Source organism: Camponotus floridanus, unplaced genomic scaffold (assembly GCF_003227725.1).
Source record: "Camponotus floridanus strain SB8 unplaced genomic scaffold, Cflo_v7.5 scaffold46, whole genome shotgun sequence".
Taxonomy (NCBI): domain Eukaryota; kingdom Metazoa; phylum Arthropoda; class Insecta; order Hymenoptera; family Formicidae; genus Camponotus; species Camponotus floridanus.
The window spans coordinates 282,435-308,594 of NW_020229614.1; the positions used below are offsets into that span (position 1 = coordinate 282,435).

The window sequence follows — 26,160 nt, forward strand, 5'->3', positions numbered from 1 at the left end:
TTTAAGTTCTGTATAAACGGTTTTATATCAATTAAATATTTGAGTAGTAAACTTATATCAAATCATCGGATACGATGTGGCAATCGCATTCTTAAAATAATTGTACATCCCAGACTTCTTTTTCTTGTGTTACGTATTTGTGAAGATTCTAAAATTATTGAAGCTATAACTATTTTTCATTATGTGATGATAATTAATCCATAGAAAAGCGTTGCAAGTCATTAAAATTCAGTTAAAATTTGTACATTTTAAAAAAATTATTTATTTCACAAAATATTTTTTAAATAAATTAACAATATTAGACATAATATATTGATTAAAACTCACTAAATAACATTTTTTACATAATAACTACTTTTATTATTATATGCAGCAATTTTTTAATAATATTAGTTTCTTATTTTGTAATAGATTTTTTTTCCTGAAAAATATCACATCTAGTATATATATATATTTAGCATTTGCAACGTTTTTCAATTAGTATCTTAATTATCTAAGGCGGATAGACGATGATAAGTAAATGGCATATCTACGTGGCATAAGTATGATTACATCTTGATACAAAATATACATATACATACATACACGCAATAGTATAAAGTTACAAATATAATCTCGTAATATCACTCTCTGTTATAAGTTTTTTTCTAATTTTTGTTGCCATACGTTAAACGTAAAAAATTTAATTAATTTATATTTTTATCTTAATTTAAATAATACGAATAAAATCAGACGGAGAGATATGTGCATTTTAAAAATTTTAAAATACTTTTGCACTTGCTATTTCTCAACTCTGTTTTGTTATTTGGCAAATATGTGTCGTCTATTGTGGCGGATATGTCGTCGTCGTTTCATGCACGTGGCACAACACTTTTCTCGCACAATCGGTGATGTATCACACATACGTTTGAAGTTTGCACACGACGGAACTATACTATCCTTGCAATCTGAAAAAAAGATTATATATATATATATATATATATATATATATATATATACATATATTAGTCATCCGCGATATAAATATAATAATTTATAATATGAAGAAAAAGTACATAATAATTAAAGTCAAACATACATTAAACATCATTATAAAAAAATTAGACAATGTTTTAAACTTTTTTGCATGCATTTTGAAAAAGAAAACCAACGATAAGTAAACAAATTCAATTGGTTAAAATTTGGTACGCAAATCTCTAGAATTCATTGCATATGCTAATGATACTTGTTATGAGAATTAGAAGACTTTATAATAAGTATTTATACGCGCGCGCGCGGGTTGGGTGCATCATATGCACATGCAAATCAAGCGACGTAGCGTGATCTCATAAAGCAAGTCGTTACGAGAACCGCGGTTTTCTCGTATAAATTCTAGTTTCTCGACGCCTTCGGATAAGAGCATATTCTGTAACTTTGGACAAGCCAAACGCTCTATAACCTAACCAGCATAACTTAGAATTACATGCGGCTACGTGTTCTAATTCTCTCAACTCTATTACTATTCTGTTAGATTGCCTCAAACTTCTATTCAACATCAATTACTCTAGTGCGACAAATGTGGATTTAATTTTTAAATATCTGACATGAGCAGTATAATTATTAATATTATTAATATTATTAATGCTATTGGACGGCAATAAAACTTCTTGTGGATACACCTGAAAATAATGTTGCAAATGTGTCGCAAACATGTACATATATATCTCTCTTTGAAAGTCTTTTATTAAAATTTTAACAATGTATTAAAATTATAAATTTTAGAAGATACGATAATTTTCTATATAAAAAACTAAAATTTTATAGAAAATGCGGAAGGCTTTTGAGAATAAAATTTAACTATGTAGATATAATTACCATTTTTCTCATTTGTGCATTGCCGTCGATAATAACAGCGCTTTGTATCAAACGGTCTTCTGTCGAGATTGCAATCGTCGGATAGCAAGTTTGTCGCGCGATCACGACATTGTACTTCTCTATGTTTAATTCCAGACTTTACGAGGCAACTTGCGTTGCAACTTGCCCAATTTCCTAAAATTACAATTAATAGACAGCTTTACATAAAGATTTTAACAAATATTTAACAAACTTGAGAAATTTGCATCTGATAAATAAAATTTAAAATAGTCATCTTTCATTATTATTATTTAGAAATGTCACTAATTCTCATGTGTATTATAATAACGTTTTTAATGAAAATTCTACAAATACATTTTAGATATTTTATAATATCTAAAATGTATTTGTAGAAATCTATCTTTCGGAGTTATATAAATTTCGTAAAATTAAATTTTAAATAAATAAAATATTTGTTGTAATATTATATAATTATTTTATAATTAGAAAAAATTTTGTTCGTGTGCATATTAAAAGAGAAGATACACACTCTCTTTGTATATATCGTACCAATCGATCTGTAGCTTACCGGTGATCCATTTTCCACCATAACAGTCCTCGACGCTGATTGGCTTGTTATCCGGATTACAATCGCCCGGAACGGAGCATGTGACTTTCCTGCTTCTCTTGCCATTTGAACAGTGACTCCACTTCGATACCGTCCACTTCGACTTAGTGTTGTACATGGAATTGTCCGGGTTCTCGTCGACGACGTTGTCGAACTCGAGAATCTCTGGCTCCTCGGTAGTGAGGCTGTCGACTATCGTAATACCGTCTTGCTCGTTCAGACTGATATTATAGAATGACATATCCTTGTTGTCAGCGTACACGAATAGCGGTATCTCCGAGGTGGGCCCGCATGGCGGTAAATCTGAACACGGTTCCACTTCTTCGGGTCGTATGTTTTTATCGCAATCGCGATCGGGTAGTGCCAAGTCTGATCGATCGGTACCGTCACCGGAGAACACGCACATTACTGATCTTTTACGCAGCGCGCTCTCGCCGCATGTAACAGGACACATTTGCCATGGGCCCACCCACCACCTAAAATGTTGCAAAATTTTTTTATACACACGCAACACATTTTTTATATAATAAAATATAATTTCCTACATAGAAAATCTCCAGATTGTTGTTTTGAATTATAGTTATTTTACAAGATTTTATAAGATAATCAATAGAAAGAATTTCTCCATCATAGAGTAAGAATATAGAAAAGATGGCAATCGAAAATTGAATAAAGTTTTATTCAACCGTTTCGAAAATTCTTATTATGAGATAACAATGTTCTCTCTCTTCGAAGTTCTTCGAATTTTGTTACAATAGTTTTATCGGATTCAAAGTTAGAGTTTACCTCGCAGGACATGGATTCGAATTGCATTCGCGCGACTTTGGTTCCGGTTTCTCGATGCCCTCACAGAAATAGTCTTCAACGATACCGTTTTTCCTTTCGTGACAGATTGCGTGAGAAGTTTGAGTACCACCACCGCAAGTGACCGTACAAAGAGTCCAATCGGAAAATATCCACGAGTATTCTGGAGCTCGATCAGGTTTCTTTTTTGGCACGGTGTATTCATAACGTAGTCCAAAATTGCGATAGTGACCTCTATAAATTAACTAAAATAATAACGTTTGATAAATATTAATGACAGCCAACAAACGGAAGTCGTTTTATTAAATCATCGAATTTCAAATTTGACATGTAATATACATAGAAAAATTTCAATCGCGGAAATTGCGCGCCGCAAATGTACTTTATTGAGATAATATATTACATAGACTGCAATGTCTTCTTTAATAGGTCCTGGAATTCTAATCTTCTCTCTATCTCGATCACGTTCATACAAAGCTGGTGTCCCGGCGACTTCGTACTCGCCCGCTAAAGTGATCTGCCTGTCCAATCAGAATTTCATCAGAGTTTAAGATTACGTTCATATTAATATTACGAAAATTTCGCTCATCAAAATGTAATAGTACCACTCTGTGATAACTTTTTACATTGTCTGATAAGAATATACGTACAACTTAGGCTTATATACGTACAACTTAGGCAAGCAAGCGACGCGATATAAGATTATAATCTCATTTTGCAATTTCAGTTATATTTAAATTTCTCGATTTGCCTACATTGATGCACAGATTAGAATTTTGAAATCTAAGTTATACGCACCGTTTTCCATTGAGGAAATACTTGTCGGAATTCGGCACGCCGATGCCAATGTAATTCTTACTGTTACCGATCTCCTCGATCTTAATATTTCGCGAACCGGATGGAATAACAATGACTTCCTTGTATCCGGGACCATCATTTTTGTCATAAACACCGCTGGTGGTTTCGCATTGAGTACCATCGCCATGACAAATACCGCAGCGATCTTCCGTAGCATCGGAATCCACCATCCAATCACAACCGACTTTCTAAAAAAAAAAATCTTAATTTTTTAATGCTTAAAATTTTTTAAGCATTAAATGAAATCTAAATTTAAAAATATATCTGAAATATTTAAACCTATTTTGAAAGTAATTTTTTTTAAAGAACACTGACTCTGCATATGCCAGCGATACACATGTCCCTGGTACCAACATTGCATGGCGTACCGTCGAGAGCAGCCTCTCCCCAAGGGACGATTACGCTTTCCTCTGTATCAGTGCAATAAAGCTCGCAAGGCTCCGCTAAATGAGATGTAAATCAAACTTCGCGTGATAAATCATTATAAATATTTCGCGTATTTAAATCATTACGTGATTTAGATATTTCTAATTCGTTTTACAATTTATAATACATGTTGAATAATCTAAATAATTACATTCTACTTTACCACAACTTACTTTAAAACAATTTTGCTTTCTCGTTTCTACATAATCGTTCGTATATAATGTGTGCATTTTAATATCGATAATTTATAGATATTTAATTGAGAAAATTCGCACATGATGCATATTGATAAACGTACATTTTGAAAAATCATAAAGATCTAGAATTTGGATTTCGGAATTACATATGCGACCGCGGAAAAAAATTGCGTGTATCAAATAAATTAAAAGTTTATTTACTTTGATCGAAATATGGCAGCCAGGTATAATTCTTTCCTTTATATTCTTTACCGTCGTAGTTGCTGCACTGAACCGCGCGAAAACTCGGTGTACCTTCCGGGCAAGATTGCGTGTTGCAGATTTTATAACGACGTCTTTCGCCTATACAAAACTTTCCGCCGTGTGCGGGCTCCGGATGATCGCATTTCCTCTCGACTATCGAGACACCGGCACCACAAGTTCTCGAACACTCACTCCATGATCCCCATTCGCCCCAACCGCCGTCGATTTGCCGCGGTCGATCGACAATAGGCACGCATTCTTGATTTTGACACCACTACAAAGCGGAAAAATGTTTTTAAAAGAGACTTTAATATTTTCATAATATTCGTCTTCTTAAATAAATCTCAATAGTGATTTAAATAATGGCAAAAATATTTTATAAAAACACATTTTATCATTGAGAAAATTTGAATTTACCATGTGTTTCCCACAATGTGTTCCCGGAGCTGCTGGATGCAGCATAGTAGTGCAAGAACCGTCTACGATGCACCATAGTTTCGAGCAAATCTGGAATCATAAACGGTCATAAATCTTTAAATCGTGGTTATATCGAGCCGATTAAGTTCAGATTGGCAATTTATTATCGATGATCTTTATTTACCTCCTGCAATGGAGAACAAACAGAAGCTTCTCTTACGCCGAACTGCAACCGGCATTGATGCTCGGCATTATACATTGCACCGGGCGGTAAATCTGGATATGCATAATCATTACCCGCAGGTTCGTCTTCTAAACAATCGCCTTTTCCTTGACTGAAAACCGCATATTCATATATATATTATATTTCCTTGTTTTTGTTGCGTAGAGAATATAAAAATTGTAGAATCCCAAAGAAGTTAAATAGATTTTTTTATTTAGATATATTTTATTTACTCCAAAAAGTTCGTAATATCTCTTCTAGAGCATCTGGACCAAGCTACTCCAACAGCGTCCACTTCAAAAGTTGGCGTCATTACATGTAACGTATCGCCTTCACGTTTACTGCAGCCGATTTTTTCCGTGTCGTGATACATTCCAAAACTAAACAGAATATGCGATAGATGTTTAAAATTAACATATAATTAATTTTAAAACGTTCAATTTAATATTTTATATTTTATAAAGAAATATCGAATGTTCTTCTCATATCAATACAGTCATTCTTGCTTACTTATGTCCCAATTCGTGCGTGATTGTATGCGCCAATGTGATCCCATTATCCTCGTTGACGCTGCAGCTACGATCCGGTTGGCACATACCAGCAACGTGAGCCACTCCCAAAGTGCTACAAGGGGTATTTGCACGCGAACAAATGTCCTCTCTCGTCACTAGAATCGCCACGTCGTGATGATTCGGATGCGAATCATCGCCGGGATTTAGTTTCTGCTGCCATTTGCAGAAATTATATAGAGTTCTATCCGCGTTTATCGCGATATCTAACCCTTGCTAGGACAGAATAGTTGATTTCGAGTAATCGCTCCATCTTAATACTATCATTATGTGTATATCGCGTTAATTAAAAACGATTAAAAGCCATTTGAAGGATAACGTAGGTACCTCTGCGTCTTCCTCCTCAACGAGAATAATTCTGACCACTACGATGTTGATGAAATTGCCGATAGTGGGATCAAGATAGAGCGCGGACACCATGTTCATGATTGTCAGGAGATAAGTTTCCACATCGCCATCCTGGTGAAAAGCCATCATCGTCATGTCGGCGACGACAAGAACCTCGACATGACGCGGTGTACTGATCGATCTCTTGGAACGATGCCACCGTTTCGCTTGATGATGTTTCCTTCGCCCGCGGCCTTGAACTTGGACGAGGCCTGGTTGAGTTTGCCATTCGAGCCGCGTCTCTGTCAATCGACGCGGTTCTGTCGGATATTTCACGTGCTGTCATGATAAATGTAGTTGCTAATCTTTCTTTTTAGTCTGTGCTTTTACCGTCAATTTATTTGCTGCGGAGTCAACGATTTTAAACGTTGCAAAAAGTGCTAAAGTATACGCGCAATTCTTGTCAATCGATCGAGATAGATAGTAGCTTCTACTCTGTGGAGCGCTTTAACACGGCTGATTTATGCAAATTGGCAGATTGCAGAGCTGCAATTAAGATTTCATTTGGTCCATTCGATAGATCGGCAAGCCTGCCGAAATGAATACTCATTGTAGTTAATTATGGGTTTGCATCGAATTGGATTATCCCCTCGTGCGCTTCACTATATAAAGGAACGTATCAAACGAGCGATCTTAGTTCTCTATATCGGCGCGCTCGTGCACGTTTCATCCGCTGAAATGCGGGAACGTCAAAACGGGTGGCTAGATCGTATCTTGAAATTGTGCCAAAGATTACGAGCCAGTAATTTCGGAATTCGTACGGTTCAAGCAAATTAGGTCGGGTTAATCAACTCGTTTCGCAATATTATTCGCAAATCATAAACAAATCGATTATCGATGCTTTGCATATTATGTTACACATATATGCAGAAAATCTTACAAGTTATCAAATTGCGAGGCTACTATAAAACTAATATTATTGTGCAGTCGAATGAGAGATTAGTTTCGATTGGAAATTAGTTTTAGGATCATTATAATCCTCTCTATTACTATTATACATTTCAATATTCCTGCGCGCAAGACTATACTCTTTCTCTCGCCCACCCTATCTTTCTTCCTGCTCGGATATTATCGTCGGCGAAAAATAAAGGAGAGACAAGGCGTCGATGACACGCCCACGTTCCGTACCACGGTGCGTCCAATTACATTATACGTGCAGACACATAAATACATGCGATACATATTACAGGAGAGGGCGAGAGGTGTAGGACGGCGATGCGTGCGGGGGAGCGTGCGGTTGTAGGACGCGCGGGCGAAAGTCGAAATAGGAACAAGAAGAAGGTGTCTGTTCTCACCGCGGGTGCCGCAGTTTCTCTCCTGTTTCCTCTTCTTTTTGCGCCGTCGCCTGCTGCGACCGCCGGCGCCGATCTCGATCTGCTGTTGCTGCTGCTCGGCCGAGCGCCGAAAGACGAGGTGAGGCCGGCCCCCTGGGGCCGTGGGGTCTTTACAGATCGACGAGCGGGCACCGGCGCCTAAATCGTCGGTCGTCATTTCGTCGGCCGACGACGTGCCGCGTTTTTCTTCCAGGGACACGGCGACTGGTTCCAGCCAGAACTCGCCGTGGTCGCCGCGCAGCATACCCGCCTGAAACACAAAACCGGGTCTCATGTTACTCAGACACACAGAGACCGGTGTACACCGGCCGAGATTCACGTCGTGACGTCTCCCGGCGATGCCGTATACGAATGGGCCGTTTAGCTCGAAAGTGGCGCGTATGTCATCCTGAAAAACTTGTTAACCCTTCAGCGAGCTGCGTCTCGGTATTTTTAAATTTCGCGCGTGTTATTTCGCCATTAAGTATTATTTTTGCATAATCGAGCGCGCACTTAGTATCGAAACTTTATATAAATGTATATAAATTAATATAAATTTTTATATAAATTTTATATAAATAAATTTATATAAACTTTATATAAATTAATTTTATTATTTATGATTTATATAAATATATTTGGACAATTTATAGCGCATCAGTCATCGTTATTACAACATGAAACTGATTATCGTGAAAATTTAAGTATCGTGTGTATTTCAGAAATATTATATATCATATTTTATATACATTATTATTATTATTATTATTATTAATTTAGCGTGTAATTACATTTACGTTTGTAATTAAAATGAAATCGTGAGCTTTAGTGTGGGCACAGTCAAGATTGACGGGCATGAGAAATAATAGAGGACTTGCGGAGGCGTATCTCTTCGCAATTTTGCGCGAATATCATCCCAACGGCGACGATATGCGAAAATATTAATACGATATACGAGATCATAAACGAAGTTATGAAAGCAAAGCGCTACTGGACTGAAGATAGTGCGTATTCAGCGTAAGGTAGAAGCTAGATATTAATATTATATAAGTATGCTTCTCTTCTTAAGCACTTGGAAATTGAGTTTCTACCGAGTTGGTTTATATCAGCGTACGTTGCCAAGTATATATTATGCTTAGTTCCCCTGAAATGTAAGCGCAGCTCCGGTGGAAAGGACACCTTTCGATATCGTTCGGTATCGCGAGAACAGAGAGACGTTAATGTAAAACTTATTGGAACTTGCCGCTCATTATTTTAGCCATCAATCGCTATCTGACAGGAAACGGCGAGACTTGTCAGTGGCCACGGGTGATTAATGCCATAGCGTAGCTGCGGGCGTGCTAATCTGTAGCATGATCAACATCGGTTGGCATTATTCTATTTCTTGTTCTAAAGGTGTTAGAGCTCGGACCTCCGACGGCGCGCTAAGCGTCATGGAACAAGTATTTCGAAGGTTCGCGTGATCGGTAAAAAAAGAAAAAAGGAGAAGACGGTTTCGAAATTAAGGAAGATTTAAAAGTTGGAGCGAGATTCCGGCTAACTTTTAAAATAATGCAAAGTTTTCATATAATTACAAAAGATATACATAAAACGAACTTTTTCTTCTCTTTGTCTCTCTCTTTATATACATATATTAGTTCGCTTATTTCGCTTTTTTGTACCTTGTAAGTTAGTACTGAATATTAAACAAAATTTTTTTATACCTGTAATATATTATAAAAATAAATTTCTTAATTCCATAATACAGTAATGTTGAAGATATAATATATAATAGCATCATAAATATTATTAGAAATCAAATAAGAAGCAAAAGAAGACTAAGAATGAAAAATACAGGTAATAATGCGTTTTGTTAATAATATATCATGATAGAAATTTTATAAAATTATTTATCTTATATACAATAAGCGCAAAAATATTTAAAATGTACTGTCAACGACGTTTCGACCCCCTACTCTGGGTCCTTTTCATAAAGTCAAATAATATTATTTAAAATTTTATTTGTTTGAAAAGGATGATTTTGAAAAGGATCCAGAACAGGGTCGAAACGTCGACAGCACACTTTAAACATATATTTTTGCGCCTCTTATTGTATGTAAATGGAATAATTTTACAAAGTTTCTATCATAATATATTATTATTATCATGCACCATTACCTGTATTTTTAGTGCTTAGCCTTCTTTTGCTTCTTATTTAATTTGTATCATTTGAACCATTTTTACATTTTTATATTTTTACTATTTTGATTATTAGAAATTTTATCTGTATTAATCGAATCAAATTTCGTATATATTAACGTATATATTAATACTTGATCTGGATTGTTTGTGCCATATCATCATCATTGGTGTCACGAGGCAGATATTCCCGTATCTCGGCGAAATAAAACGATCAGTGAAGCGGAGCGAGAGAGGCGGTAAAAGGGTTAAATATAGCCGGACCGAGGTGGCGCTCGCTATTTCGATTAGCCCTCGACGCAGACCGTGAAAAATCACGGCGCCAGTCTCACAAAGGCGAAGAGGAAGAGAAGAAGAAGAAGAAGAAGAAGAAGCGAAGCCTCGTCGTCAAAGGATCTCAAAGCGAAAAAGATCCGGTCGTGACTCGGCTCGGCATGGGGCCTCACGGCGTTCTTGCCTCCTCCGCTATTCCTTCATCTTCTTTCCCTTTGTCGCGTCATCTTCGTTTTATTTTGCATCTTTCTCTCTCTCTCTTCTTCTTCTTCTTTTATATGCTCACAAACTTTGATCGGCTATATAAGGAGTGATTTGTTATCGCGATGTCTTTGACGATGACGATGGATAGGACATTTTGTTGTCGATTTTGTTAACTTCTTTGCTATTCAAAGAAATTTTAAAAAACGAATGAACATTATAAATATATTTTTATTATTATTAGGTTAAATGATATAATTGCAATTGTTCATTATTCCGGATGTACTTGAAGAGAAATTTATAAAATTTTATTTTATAAAAAAATTTATTTTACAAAAGATTAACAATTGCGAATGATTCTTTTTCCGGGATTTATCTATTGAAAATACAGAGTGCACGTTCGAATATTGATAAATATAACATGGAACGTAGGTTGAACCGCGTGCTCTTAGCTGAAATAAAATAATTGAAAGTTATGGCGCATATGTTAGTTGCACCCATGCAATATTTTATTCTTTAGTTGAGAAGACCTCCGATTTGTCAATATCTGACAATCGGCAAATTTAATTTAATAACTACAACTTCTATCCGCTATCGGATTTTGCACTCGGAATATTTTATGTAATTGTTAAAACGGTCTTCTCTGCAAAAATTCAAATTCAAATCGAAAATATATCTCATAATTCATCTATAATAAATAAGTAAAACTAAGAATTTCAATCTTGTCTAAAAATTAATATGCGAAAAAATAATAAAGTAATAATGTTTAAATATTTTCGAATAATTATCTTTAATATATAACTAAATTGATTAGCTTTTATACTTTCGCAAATTGGATGTTTCAGGATATACATAAGAATATTATCGATTGTGTGTTACGATCTATTGCACATTCTTTGGTATTAGTATCTGAGAATTCACTATCCTAGTTGAATACGATTCTAATCGCGACAAATAAATATATCTTTATAGTAACATGACATTTAGCAGGAAGCTGTTCAAACATTTCTTTTAATTGAACCGTATTGTATGGGCCAACGGAGAATATATGCGACGTGTATCGTATATTTGCGGGATTCGATTAATTCCGCATATCGACCGATAATTTACGACAGTTTATGTTACAGTCGCGTCCTCGGCGGAGGAGGAATTTCTATTGCAACAGTGTGCTGCAATAGAACTGTCTCGCGTTCGTATCTATTGCGCCTTTCCTAATTGCCGCGGACACGCAGAATCGAGAGAAACAACGCTATAAATTCGCCATTTCTTTTTCAGAATGGAATTAACGAAGCATGTCAGACTTGTCAAAAGTAGCTTCCGATTTGTAAAGTGCGCCGATCAATTATGCATCGTTATAATTACATTAAATATTATAAAGCCGCTTCACACACACACACACACACACACATATATATATATATGTACTTTCCGATACGACCGGATCGCGAGAGCGGATTAAATCATTAATTGGCGCGCAACTCGTTGCAAACGATTGACATAAATTACCGCGAGCCAGTTCGCTGCTAATCGTGCGACGCACACCCGCACTCCATCGTCGACGCAATCGATCGTGACGATTGCACAAATGCCGATCCGCGGGTAGGAGGTGGTCGTGCATGGTGGTCGTGCCGCGCATATGAAGAAAAATCTACTGCGCGCGAAAAGTTCCGTCCACGCGTTAACGCGGCCATAATTGCGCGGTGTCTTGAAAGAGTCCAACAAAGCGAATTCGATCGGTATAAAATCGCACGCGGGACCATCATCGATCGTGATCATAGTCACGTATGTACCCCGTCATACATATCTCGTGGCGTCGTTTGTTACGTTACTTGGTTTACCGATCATCGTCAAGGCGATCTTACCCCACAAACTGGACATACGCTGCCGTTGTGTATGCATAAATTATTATTGAGCGACCAACGGGGAATACCGATGGGCGGTCGCAACATCGAGACACGCCGACACTCATGTTTAGCGATCGACGAAGCCTACGGCCCCGCTTTTACGATGCATATTTGCACCTATGTCTAAGCACGCATTGGCTCCCCCGTTGGCGATTGTTGCGCACACGTGAATAATCTACCGCGCTTGTCGCACGACTCGACCGCTGCTGACAGCCGTAAAAGACGATTAGAATTGCCTGGTTGGCAAAGCCGATACGATCTGCCGCTATTACGGAGGTCCGTTGATTATCGCACTACCGTTAATCGTAGTGATCGCCGAGGGAAATTAATTATCGAAATCCGTGAAAATGCTTGATCTCGATGCCTGAATTAGCGACGGTTAATTATAATTCGTGATGTTGATAATAATTTTGTACCTTGAATGCGCACCAAATTTAATAATTCAATTTTTATCTCTGATAATTCAATTTTTATCTCTGATAAGTTGCATAGAATAGAGTAAAATATCGTATTTCGTATATTAAATAAAAACAAATTAATATAATAAATTTATATAATCAATTATAAAGCGCGAATGTCTTTTTTACAAATCTATATTTTCGTTTCTAATATTTATTATTAAAGTATCTTTCACAACCATATCATTTAAATAGTAAAATATTATTTAAATAGCAGATATTAAATATCATTTAAATAGAAAGATATCATTTAAATAGTAAAATTTAATTGTTTACAAATTTCCTTTGAGTATTGTATTACGCAAATATCGTAATAGCAAAAATTTTGTTTCATCGATTTATGGAAATACATCTCGCTTCGCTAAGTTTATTCGTTTTATGATACATTTCAATTATAGCACCGATAATTGGCATTTACATTTGCATTCGAGATATAAAAATTTTCATTGTTAGTGAATGCAAAATTTGCTAATACTTGATTACGATATTCCATGCCAGCGAATTGGAACATTCCTTTTAAACGCAACGTTGCGTGTCTGATGCATGTAGATTGAGTCCGAATATTATGACAGAAATTTCAATTCAATTACACGCCATTTAATTTATTCGGTTGCAATGGACATCTCGGGCATTTGAGTTTATTTCGTAAATAGCAATTAATTCCGGAAAGTGCACTTTATACGGGCTCTGGCATCGATTTCAGAAATTCAAACGATTCCACGTAAACGACGCGGTTATACGCGGCGCTTGCTTAATATGCACCTTGTTAGTACCGGGATTATGCCCTCCTGCCGCAACAGGGAATTTAATAACGCGCCGATAAATTATTGTAAATGTCAATTGCCGCATTACGACCATGTAACGAGTTATGCACACGGCAATCACGTACGAGAGATCGCCAATGACATCAGACTTTTTATCCAGCGAGTTATCTTCGTTCAATCGATGGTTGAATGCGAAAGACGCATAAGCTATCATGGGTGTGTTCTGCTGTCACAACACCATAATGCCGCGGGAGAGACGAGCAAGGTTGAATCGAGAATACGAAGCCAACGAGATTATACCTGACAGAGCCACACATGATTATTCTCTTTTAGATGATTCCTTCAATTCCTGTTCTCAGCAATTTCTTTCATCTCGAGAGACGACACTTTATGTTCCGTCAATATGTCTGGAATCTCTTCCAAGATAAAAATCACAAGATCAACGGACTCAAGAAAAATATTTTCTTTATGAAGACGGAATTTTGTCTTCTTTCTCCGTATGGTGTTTTCCATCTCGCTTGTATTTTACACCGTGAAAATTCCACGATGACGAGGGTGATGATTTTTCCACGAGAATATTTTAAACAGGATATACGATACACTGTGTAACAGTTTAACCGTATTAATAGCCATACACATCAATTGCTGTTTTATGAGGGAGGCGAGCGTAGATGCGGGGATAACGCATCGTGATCTCGTGATTATTGCGATACGTAGCGTTTTGTATCGCTCAATTTGACGGGATTAAGCTTTTCGAGATATGTGATTCTGTCGGCTTTAAAGCATTATCCCAGATTATGAACGTGCAGGGTGTACTAAGTAATGCGCAATAATGTCTTCGTTGTACGTTTGATGCCAATCCGACATTTTATCACGAGAAACATGGTAACGTGGATTTTCCAGATGACTGAGTCGAGAGACTAAGTGTCATGTTCTTTGGTAGATCGAAGATGAAACCGGATGTCCGGCTCGAGAGGCAAGAAAAAGAATTCGGTTGGAGAGAAAGACTATGATTCCGATGACGATAAATGCTTCCTGCGGAGAAACATGATTTATACCTTCATTAGAATAGTCGTCCCGGACTTCCCGCGTAGGTGGTGCATAATGATGGTTACCGCATATATATGTGTGTGTGTGCGCGTATGTGTGCTTGTGTACTGATTCTGGTTTTTCATGGGGGACAGATTGAAGATGTTGACTAAAAAAAAGCGCCCGCGCGCGGCGACTGCACCACCCATAATCCTCAACAATTAATAATGTATGTGCATTTTGGCGAAATCTGGTTGTAGAGGGAGTTGGGCAAGCTTATATATATATGTGTGTGTGTGTGTGTGTGTGTGTGTGTGTGTGTGTGTGTGTGTGTGTGTTAATGGCATAAAATACACTCAATCGATTCACGAAGTCGAGTAACTTCGTCTTAATGCACTCTGATTAAAGCATTGATCGTAGAAAATGATCGAATGTTTTGCGTGATTTGATATGTATTAACTCTTCTCTATTTTATCTTATATAATACTTAAAAAATGTTGCGATCGATAGGCCGAGGGAACGAAGTTGAATTATACCGAAAGTTCGTTTAGCTTTCATATATTCGAGAAGCGTTCACAAAGTGGTTGCACCATTTATCACGAGATCAAGCTTCTTACCGGCTCCTTACACGGGGTTTCTTAAGTCTACGAGATATTATCTACAGACATTGCGGAATATATATTCTTTTGATAAAATGTCCACGATCTTAATTACTTTATCATTTTTCCCGCTGTCTAAAGGCACAAAAGTAAAGGTACTCCATTAAGTCCTAATTGTCGAAAGCAATAAGGACCACCCATCGTCCTGCTTAGATCCAGAGGAATAGATATGCATTAATTGGATGGAGAGGGGCAACTCACCGTTGATTACCTATTACCAGTAATTATATGTTAACCGTGTATACGTGCTTGTACGCGTCGCGCATAGAGTCTGGAACCTGTTCCCCTACTGTCGAGCACATTGATTCGAATTGCCTGCACATGATCTTGCGTGGTACCAACTATATTGACGCCTTCTAAACTTTCGCTACCGGAGCAGATAGCAGAAGCAATAGTCGTAAATATTTGCCGCGTTTATGGTATTGCGTATTATGTTGGACTCGCGGCCATGATTCTTTTTTTTTCTTTTACCGAGGCTCCAATCGTATTTCAATTTTCCATTCCACGGGATATACTCGTGTGTGAGAAAACGGCCAGCGGCCGTGGTATATTCGCTCGGCATGGCGGGCCTCTCGTCACATATATTGTACATATAGTGAATAATGCCGCGCTAAAGTCGATATCTCTCCCAGCCGCCTGTCATTGGCGCCGCAATAACGATCATTCTCATTTTTTGCTTGGTTCGCGGTGACAAATCGCTCTTTGTTGCGAAAGCGGAATTAATTGACCTATTGATTTATATCGTCCCCTTTTGTGTCTCGGGTTCCACTTCTACGTGTCGTGAAGTAGCTCGCGCCGATGATATTTTATTTTTTCGTATAGAGCATCAACGCCTTTAGTTTAGATGGGATTTATGATAAATCAAATGAACGTGCTGATTACTATCGGTTCCGATGAAACGATACATACATACATACATACATATATATATATATATATATATATATATATATATATATAAATTGCCGACATTAATAGCCGTCCGTTAGAATGACGAACGGGCAGAAAATTGTTTTGGTTTGATGAGACGATTCGATCCTACCAAATTTATCCGATAAATCGATACGTACATATAATATTTTCAGAGTGCAGCAAACTGATAAATTAAAGACCGATACCGATAATGAGGGGGATCACATTGACCGTTTATATTCATGGTGCACATGTTGCGTCCATGTCGGTTGTAAAGAAGATATATGACGGCGATATATTACCACCGCACGAATTATTGACACGATAGCTGTTACTGTTGCTGATATAGTGACCGTCTTGCCAAATGCGGCAACGGGTGGCGATCCATTATTGTGTAGGATATCTCTATGGAGGCGATAGAATACTATTTGTATGTAAGGGAAATTGGCTGAAATATTTCTTTCTGCAATAATTCTCTTATAAAATAAGCTCTCAAAAATTAATGTATAGCTTCTTCGTCGATTCAATTATATGACATGCTGCGTTAGTTGATAAATTCGTGCGGAAAACAGCGTCGCTAAAGACTGAATTTGTAATGTTTTCGCGATACCGCTTGTATTTCAATTCCTCGTCCATTGGGACGCTTCTGGGTAACCGCGGAATAATTCATCGGGACAGTCTTCAAGGAGTTGTTTCGAACTCGGTCTCAGCGGATCGTGAGTAATGCGCGGCAGGAGCCGATATTTCTTGCCACAGGCTGTGTCGCTGTGCTTCGCAATAACAATTATTTTCAACGATTCTTTTTTTTTATACAGTTACAACTTGGGAATTGGCGGGAATAGAAAGTGCGGAAAAGTGAAATGTAGTCATTTTTTTATTATTCCAAATGAAATAAGTTCAAAAAACATTATAAAAATATATGCTAACGTTTATGATAGAAATATTACGTAACAATATAAAAACAAGTTCAAAATAAGATTTTTAAAAATTTGCAATTAAAAAAACGAAAAGAGATTTATAAATATTGTTTTACGTTCTAAGATAAAAATGGGTATAATAAAAAAATCTCCTTCTAAAATATTTGTGCATTTTCCGAAAGAAAGAAATACGAAAAATTTAGATAGACCAAATTTGACGCGATCCTCATGAAATATTGTTGATTACCTTTTTATTGCAAAGATGTATTATAATAAATATTTTGATGTATTATAATAAATATATAACAGATTTTCTAAATATTATTTAATTTAATTTTTATTAATTAATTTTATTTTTATATGAATAACATATAACTTAAAAATAACAATTTAATCAATATACGTATAGTATAGCGCATCACACACATTGTCCTCGAAGATGATCGACATTTTTTGAATGATTTGAATTTTTAAATGACTTTTAATTAATTATTGATTAACATATGCGAATTAAAAATATTACTTTCTTAAATGTTACTTTCATATTTATTTTCTACAAATATTACTTTCGATGTTCATATTATTTAAATTTAAATATATATACAATTTTTAATTTTTTTGTCAATGATCTTATTGATGGAATAAAATTGCAGTTATACATGTCCCGATTTATTTTGTATAAACGAAAGATATTTGTTCATTAACAGAAAATATTTCTAAATGTATAACATTAGTCGATATAGTCGATCAATCATGAGATTCGTGTGATCATATACATATGTCGCAAAATATTTATATTAAAAGTATATTTCTGAAGAATTTTAAAATTCGTCTTTGGTTTATGGAAATTTTAACTACAGCATAATTGGAAAATTATTTAAAAATAAAAATTTTGAGATTTTTCTTATCTAAATTTAGTGTTACAAAAATAAACATTAAAATTAAAAATGGACAAATGCCAAAACAAAAATTAAAAAAGAAATCAAATTTTTTAAATTAAATTTTTTCCGCAAATATTATTATGATTGAAAATAAAATTTAAATTATTTATTAAGAATATTTTATAATACATTTTTTGAATATTTTTTAAAGAATATTATAAAATAATGCGTAATAATGTTATATAGAACATAATTCCAAGTTATAGTTAGCGTTTAATCAATATCTAAAAAAAAATATTGCGAAAGATATACATACTTGTTGAGATCCAATGACAGTAGCAATTGTAAATCTTGCGCACGATTAATCGAAATATAAAATGCGATGCCATTGTTAGATTCGTTTACGATATATTGATTTATGATGAAACTAATTGCGCAAAAAGTGATCGTTTCCTTCGTTCAGGTGGAATAATGCTAATGATATACGTATCTAGATAAATGTTGCTTGTTCAAGAAGAGTCATACGATATAAGATGCATGTCTAGATGGTGCATTTTTGCAGTCATCGTGACTCGAGCTTATCGGCTCTCGCGATCATTCTTAGGAATTTAATAGACACATCCCGGTTTTGATACGTCCAATGATACTACCTCACGTTCTCGCGCCGATAAAGCGTTCGTGCACTTGCAGATAAGCGAGTTAAAGAATCCATTTTTTGAAACGTTACGAGGGTAAAATCCACCCCGTTTATCCCGTTTAGACCAGAATCCTTGTTCATCGTTGAAAAGAAAGATCGATTGTACTCGATAAAATTTCCGTGTGAAAAACAATTTAAGCTGTAGTTCACGAGACGATGGCGATATTCGCGATTGTGATAAAAGACTGACTTAGGGCAGGGTAAAATTAATTACGATACACGTTTCACTCGTTTCGATAGGAAGGGAAACGTAGTATACGAGATACCACGAGAGCGATTGCTCTGCAGATAACAAGGGTATCAGACTATAAATTTTGAACTTAACGCAAATTTAAATAAAATTTCAATTTTGCTCTCTCTCTGTCTCTCTTTCTCTCTCTCTCTCTCCCTCTCTTTCTCTTTCTTGTATGTGTTAATATATATATATAATGCTAAAATAATAAAGCTTAATCTAAAAGAAAGAGCAATTTAATTATTTTTTTAGACAATTTTAAATTTAATTAAGAGAGATATCATATCAGATATGTATATAAATAAAGCGATAAATTTAATTTACTAATTAGCAAAAATGAAATAAAAGATCATTTAATCTTTCGAAATAAAAAGAATAAAATATGATTGGAGATCTTCTGATCAAACTTCAATATGCAATCAATACTTAAAGCAACGAAGGGATGACCAGTGTTAGATTCAATTCTAACTCAGCGTTACGCAACCAAAGTGGAGATTATATCGGGAGATTAACCCAAGGGATAAGGCCATTATCAGACAAACCTGAAATTACTGAACATTACGTATCGGCGCCAATTACATTTGGCCTCTCGAGTGCATACATATGTACATACGCACACGCGTGCAAACGTAGTAATACAACACCACGAGAGTTGAGACGATTGTTTCGTTTATGCCACGTGCAAATACTCCTAGATCCGTAAAGCAGATGATATACATGATCCGAGCAGATCATCACCAATTACGAAAATTGCTCGCAGTGTTGCATCGGCGAGTAGGTATTATACGTCCTATAATTAGCAGCAGCGAAACAAAAATTTGCTTTGCAAATAGCACATCATCATTTACAACATAATAATTTAAAAATTTGAGAATTAAATAGTTCGATATTATAAATACATGAAGTATGATTTTACATTTAACATGAATTTTGTGTGTGTGTGTGTGCATCTCTCTTTTAAGAATTTTAAATTAATCGTGTTCTCATCAGTATGTTTGCGCTTATAATTTTAACTCATAATAAATTTCAAGTATTAATAATAGCATTAAAATATAATTTAGGTTGATGACATATATGTAAAAAATGATTCAATTTTTTTAATAATGTAATATTTTACATTAATTCTTTATTTCTGCAAAGATAATTTTATCTAGCCATAAGATGACTTAAGAACTTAAGGTGGAAAGTTAAAGTTGTTTGTTAATCGCTGAAGAATTGGTTCTAAAGTCAATGATTTAATCTCAATTTTAAAAGTTAAAGGATATTTAATCGTTTAAAGTCAACGCGGCTTATATGATCCGCTGCTAAATAGGACTTTAAGTCTCGCGTAAACCGAGCGTAAGTGGCACGAGTAAACTCGAGTTTTATAGCGGTTACGCGTCGAAATCACCTTCTCTCATACGGGAGCATACTCGCGTGCCTCTGTGATGCAGATTTTATGGCCAATAAAAACGAGTATCATCTGTGAGAGATAAGTACACTATGTAAGACCTTGGTAAACAGAGTTGCATGTATCAAGCAACTGTATGTATCGAAATCAGCTGTTTTATTATCGATGACAATATAAACATTTATTATTGCTCAAAAATTTAGGCTAATTTTTGTTGGCATTCATCATATTTTCGTCGTAATGGCTATATTGTATATTCTAACTTTATCATAAAATTTCTCTCTCTCTCTCTCTCTCTCTCTCTCTCTCTCTCTCTCTCTCTTTCTCTCTCTGTTTTAAATGGAGAAAAAATCAAGTTAATTTTTTCAGTGTCTACTTTCAGTATTTTTAGCGTAGGAAAGTAAATTTACCATATTGCCTGCGGCATACAAGTACCTTGACTTGAACGATGCAGATCTACCTTGTGGCGTTATTGCGAAGCGCCACGATTTCACGAAATTTCGTGTCTTTATAATATCCACGGTGGGATCGATTACTGCGGCCGAGATATGCAGTTCCGCCAGGTTCCTGCAGAAAATTGAGCAATTACACGGTATTGCGTGAGAACCGGGCGTCCATAAGACGAACTCTGTTAGGGTTCGCGCTGCCGGGCCGATGGGACATTTAAAATTAGTATCGATGTTGGAGCAATCTTAAGCGCGTGTGCAATTTATAATGCGTACGCGGACAACGACTAGGTGCGCCGTCATAAATCTGCCAAGTCGTGGCAAATTAAATCATTATCTGGAAGCTGCGAGCAAATTGCTCTGATGCTTGCTCACAAGCTCCTATACATTCTCTGTTTCTCCATGTACTATGTTCCGATGGATTCTCTTTCTCATCTTCGCATTCCTCCATCCGCCCGTTTATATGCCGTTACCATGATTTTATGTTCTCGCGAGGGAAACTTTGCGCGAATGTTTCCTCTTCTTGTGGCTCACGCGGTTGGCGCGGGAGTCTGCACAATTATGGCGCGTAGACTAATACACATAAATTTCAGTTCAAGATGATGATAAAAGGGTTGCGGCGGCAGCTCGACGAGAAAATGTGCGCCCAGTTTCCGGAAAATTTTCAACTTTCACAACAGTATAATCTTCGTTATAGCCGACACACCACTTCCGTACATCTCAAGTGTTTTAGAAACATGCACCGCATATGAAGAGCGTATATCTTATTTAAAAAGCGTCATATCGCCAAGGATAAACTTCAAAGAAAATAAATTTTATGAGCTATAAAATGATGAATTATTACATTCTATTTAATGTATTCTGAATATTACATTGCCCGAGTCGATAGTTTTCTTCTATTTTTGATCTCAATATTCGATCCAATATCTACTTTGATAATTTAAGCAGATTATTCTATTTTGAAATATTATTTAATCTATGATTTAATGTATTTGACTAAAAGCTCCTCTTTTAAACCTCTAAATGGAATTATTTACTGCCTCTTTGAAATATATAGTAACTCAATATAAATAGTAACTCAATATGTATAGTAACTCAATATAAATAAAATATAATTCTTATATAAATGAAATTCATTAAAATTCTTCAAAATCAATAAATATAGAAAAATGAAATTAAAAACAGAGACAAAATTTTAACTTAGGTTCGCATCTTAGCATTTTATGTAGGTATTCGTGCTATAACATTCGCAGTGAAAAAATAATAAGTTCGAGCCGACAGGCTCAAACGATTCGTCCTTCTTTGAAATGTGACAGTTTCACGAATAATTATTAGCTTATACAATTAATTAATTTTAAAATTCATATATGTATATATATATATATATATATATATATATATATTGTAATTTAATTAAAAAATGTTTGTTTTAATAAAGGAAGTAATTTGTAATGAAATGTATTGATGATGATCGGTAATCGTTTTTCTGAAGTATATTTATATTTATTGCATCGGATTTTCGCCTGATGAAACTATTTCGCTAAGTGAATGTATTTTAATGTTAGTAGAGGGTTCAATACCTGGAAGATTTATCCTTAAGAATCCAAACGATTTTTAACGTTTCTGATCGATATCCGCACTTCAACGCCTTAATTGATTCGAGAATGCCGTTGTGTGTTTATTTTTATCATACCGTGAATAATTATTTGCTTCAGGAATGCTGTGCAAAATGTCGTGCATCCGAGTTCGGAAATGTCGTACAAAAAGTATTGCGCGTTTATTTTTATGCTCCGTGAATGGTTCAGCTTAATATTAATTTCAAGAATGCCGTGCAAAGGTATTATAACATCGTATTAAGGTTGGATAAATCTAGTCTACGTAGTAAACTCCGCTGTTATGCATCGATCGAGTGACAAATTCTTCTTTTATGATAAAAAACGCAAAATATAAAATAAGTAGTAGATTTAATACAAACTTCTTAAATTTTTGTATTTTAACTTTTGTTGCATACATAAGTATGGATACTTTTTAATGTACTTGGCGTAGGTTTTATTTTTCTTTTTTATACAAGTAAATGCATTTTAATTCATCGGTTTCTAGTAACAAATAGCTCTGCCGGCGAACAATTTTTGAAAAAAAATTTGTCGCGAGTGAACTGCTCTTATCCGATTGAATTATCATTGACAGTTTCGGTTTGCTTCGTCGCGATATTCGTAAAAGAAGTGCATTTCAGATACGCAATAAATCACCCCTGAAAAATTGGCTCGTATGCTATACAATCAGAGTATTCGACCTGATTTCGAGCTGTTGGCCGTGAGTTGTCGACCGGATCCATTAATTAATCTGCACGATAAACTGATTTTTAAGCGCAGGGAAAAAAAACGATACACTCTTGTTGCTTTCATCGGTAAGTTAAAGGCCGCAGGACACGAGATGTATTTTATTTTCTTGCTGTCTTGCGAGTCGCAGCAACTCGCTGCGACTCGCTACAGATTTGCTGTCATATGGCATGGCAGACAAGCGCGTATAATATGATTGATTTCAAATCACCGTAGAGAAAAGACCTAACGAGCTAAAACATGTTTCGTATGTTGTTGGTTTAAGGGCACCATGAGTGCAATCGCTTGCAATCGCTTGCAAGTAAGATAACGCTGATTATTTGCTTGATATATTGGTTGTCATTCATTTAGTCCCGCAAACGTGTGTGGGTCTTTCTCTTTCTATTTCATGGACAAAGAGATTTCGTTGAACTGAGTTGTATCCGAAAGTTTGTGTCTGGTCGCCGACGCAAGCATAACCAAGCAGATATACATACAATGCTGATTGCACCGCGTGCATATCCGACAGTTCATAATTTAACCAACAGGACCCTCGCGCTCGATTCTCGTTCCTACATATGGACGGTTAATGCTCGACAGTCGTCGACAGTGCAGATTTTATCTCTCGTTATACTCTTCGTGCGGTTCCGAGTCACGGAGAATGCATTAGATCGCCGGTAGCGCAACAGGAAAGTTGCCTTCCGTCTGCAAATTGCAGTTGACGATTCAATCGCACTTGCCACGTTATATCATTTCAAACTTCGCTCGTTCCGTTTAAGTTTCTAACGTGATTCGACACATTGCATCACGTTGCATCACGGAACTTGCAAATGATTTTCGCGTAATTTATCTAGACATAATTAGCTTCTCTCTTTGCCGGAAGTAAAATTAAAAATTAAAATTTAACTTTATGCGATTTGTTATAACTTTCCTTCTTCTTGTTTTTATACTGAATTACAAAATTGAATTACATTCACATAATTAAATTAAGATCGGGACAATTTAAATTTTAGATTCTCGATTAGCAATTGCGAATGTGATGCGAATATAGTTGATGCAAACACAGTCACTTGAAAAAATCGAAAGTGTAACTCACCAAACCGTCGCAGGCAGACAGGGCGACACGGGAATTCCGATGGCCCTTAATAAATCCTCGATAATGACATTTGCTGCCGTGACTTTTCGCCGGGCTACGGACGTGCAAATCCCGCTTCCTCCTTTCCACAACCATCGCACGGCCAATGAAGTTATCAGTAGCTGTCAGTTCGAGGTGGTACTCGTTACCAGCCACTGTCACTTGATAATGAACGATTGGTCCGTCCTCATGATGATGATGTGTAACATTATGTGAGATTAAGTCGCCTCGGTGATTCACCTTCCGTGGTATTACAATCTCGTGATCGTGTAAGTGTTGCTGTAAAGTATATAAGCCTGAAAACAAAGAAATACATAGTCTATTGTATGTGTGAGAAAAATTAATATTATAAAAAATATAATAGCCCGATTGTGATTTTTTTAATAATATTTTTAATAATCGAATTATGGTAAACAATTAAATTTTTATATTATAGTGCATAAAGAAATATAAAAAGTGCATTTGTTTTTATAGCCTTACAAAAATTTTATTTAATATTATTTTCGCAGCAAAACTTTAGTCGATTTATTATCGAATGATGCTGTATTTATCAAGTGTTTACTGTTAATTTTGTTTGGCAATAAAATGTAATGTTTATTATATTATAAAAAACAAACTCATAAAAATTGAATATTCTTTCGAGATAATGAAACTTTAGCAGCCTAACTACATTAAATGTTTATCGAAAAACGAAAAGCGATTAATTCTCTTCTTGTGACAACAGTAGCGCAACATAGGCCTTACAGTTATTGCACCATAAACCTGGTGCAATAATTTACAATAGATTTAGCATGTGCTTGAGCGTCAGTTACTACGTTCGATTAACGCCCTCGTTAACCACCGCTATCATCGATGAGATAGATGACCTAATAGATCGACCGATCAGGTTTCTTCCTCGGTCTAATCTCTCATTCCGCAAAATCATTTTGAATAACAAATCTTCGAGTCGAGAAGATAAGATCATCGCTAATGTTTTAGAACGAATGATTTTAAGCCTCTCGTGTCAAGAATGAGAGATCGTTACTTTACAATTATAAGTGATAAAGATCGACTGCCGTCAGCCAATGATATCTGTTTATACTAATTGCATCTTGCAACAAATCTTTAATTTTTCATCTCCAATTCTCATAAAGTTTACTTTCATGGTCCAATTGTGTTTTGAGCAAACGACACGACAAATCACGATAGTGCACCACTGGCCGCATCTTATCGATTGATCGTTTCTATTCTTGACTATTATTGTTGATGATCTAACGCTTAATGGAATAATTGTAGTTAACCTCTGTTCATGGTGAATAAAAAGAAAAGCACGCTGATGAGGACGCAGACGCGATTCAACTGCGGCAATGTGTCTTCATATAAGAATCGCTTGACAGCGTTGTTACGGTCCCGTCTGCATGCCAACGACGGGCATCGTCTGCGGAAGACGCCTAGTTTTGTATTTTCAACATTTTTCTACTAGAAGTCTGGAATTTATTTAGATTCAACTCATCAGGATTTTTAAAAGTAAAAAAATAATATATTTAAATAAAATAAAAAAATTTTGAATTAGAAAAATTTATAATTAATTAAGAAAAATTATTTTTTCATGCGTAAAAGTCACAAGGGATGATCATGAATAGTAATCAGAATCACCCCGCGTATTCGTGCACAAGCAGCAGTTGTTGCGTAGTTATTGAATAAATTAAAATCTAATGAAGCGTGTATTCTTAACGACATTAGATATGAGTTATTAAAGAGCATTAGGTATGACTTATTAAAGAGCAAAGTACCGCGGGCGAAAAAGGGACAACTTTAACGTTTCCATATGTCTTACGTAATTCTGCAAAACCTCGTGAGATTACGACTGAAACGTAGGTGTATGTCAT

General features: G+C 35.7%; 1 protein-coding gene across 2 annotated transcripts in view; it reads right to left on the reverse strand.

Annotated features, from left to right (window-relative positions):
* Window positions 1-438: 438 nt before the first annotated feature.
* LOC105257779 (A disintegrin and metalloproteinase with thrombospondin motifs 7) overlaps window positions 439-26,160 on the reverse strand; it is a 42,740-nt gene continuing 17,018 nt past the window's right edge. The window contains exons 3-17 of one of the 2 annotated variants that reach the window (XM_025411963.1): window positions 24,254-24,588; window positions 7,881-8,169; window positions 6,526-6,827; window positions 6,140-6,414; window positions 5,863-6,009; window positions 5,591-5,741; window positions 5,407-5,496; window positions 4,948-5,263; window positions 4,439-4,566; window positions 4,064-4,311; window positions 3,669-3,786; window positions 3,248-3,510; window positions 2,423-2,937; window positions 1,855-2,028; window positions 439-947 (exon numbers count right to left, since the gene is read on the reverse strand). In XM_025411963.1, the coding sequence (XP_025267748.1) occupies window positions 802-947; window positions 1,855-2,028; window positions 2,423-2,937; window positions 3,248-3,510; window positions 3,669-3,786; window positions 4,064-4,311; window positions 4,439-4,566; window positions 4,948-5,263; window positions 5,407-5,496; window positions 5,591-5,741; window positions 5,863-6,009; window positions 6,140-6,414; window positions 6,526-6,827; window positions 7,881-8,169; window positions 24,254-24,588 (3,497 nt within the window). In that variant the 3' untranslated portion in view covers window positions 439-801. Of the gene's footprint in view, window positions 948-1,854; window positions 2,029-2,422; window positions 2,938-3,247; window positions 3,511-3,668; window positions 3,787-4,063; window positions 4,312-4,438; window positions 4,567-4,947; window positions 5,264-5,406; window positions 5,497-5,590; window positions 5,742-5,862; window positions 6,010-6,139; window positions 6,415-6,525; window positions 6,846-7,880; window positions 8,170-24,253; window positions 24,589-26,160 lie in introns of both variants that reach the window. The other variant, XM_011268640.3, reaches the window with a different exon arrangement.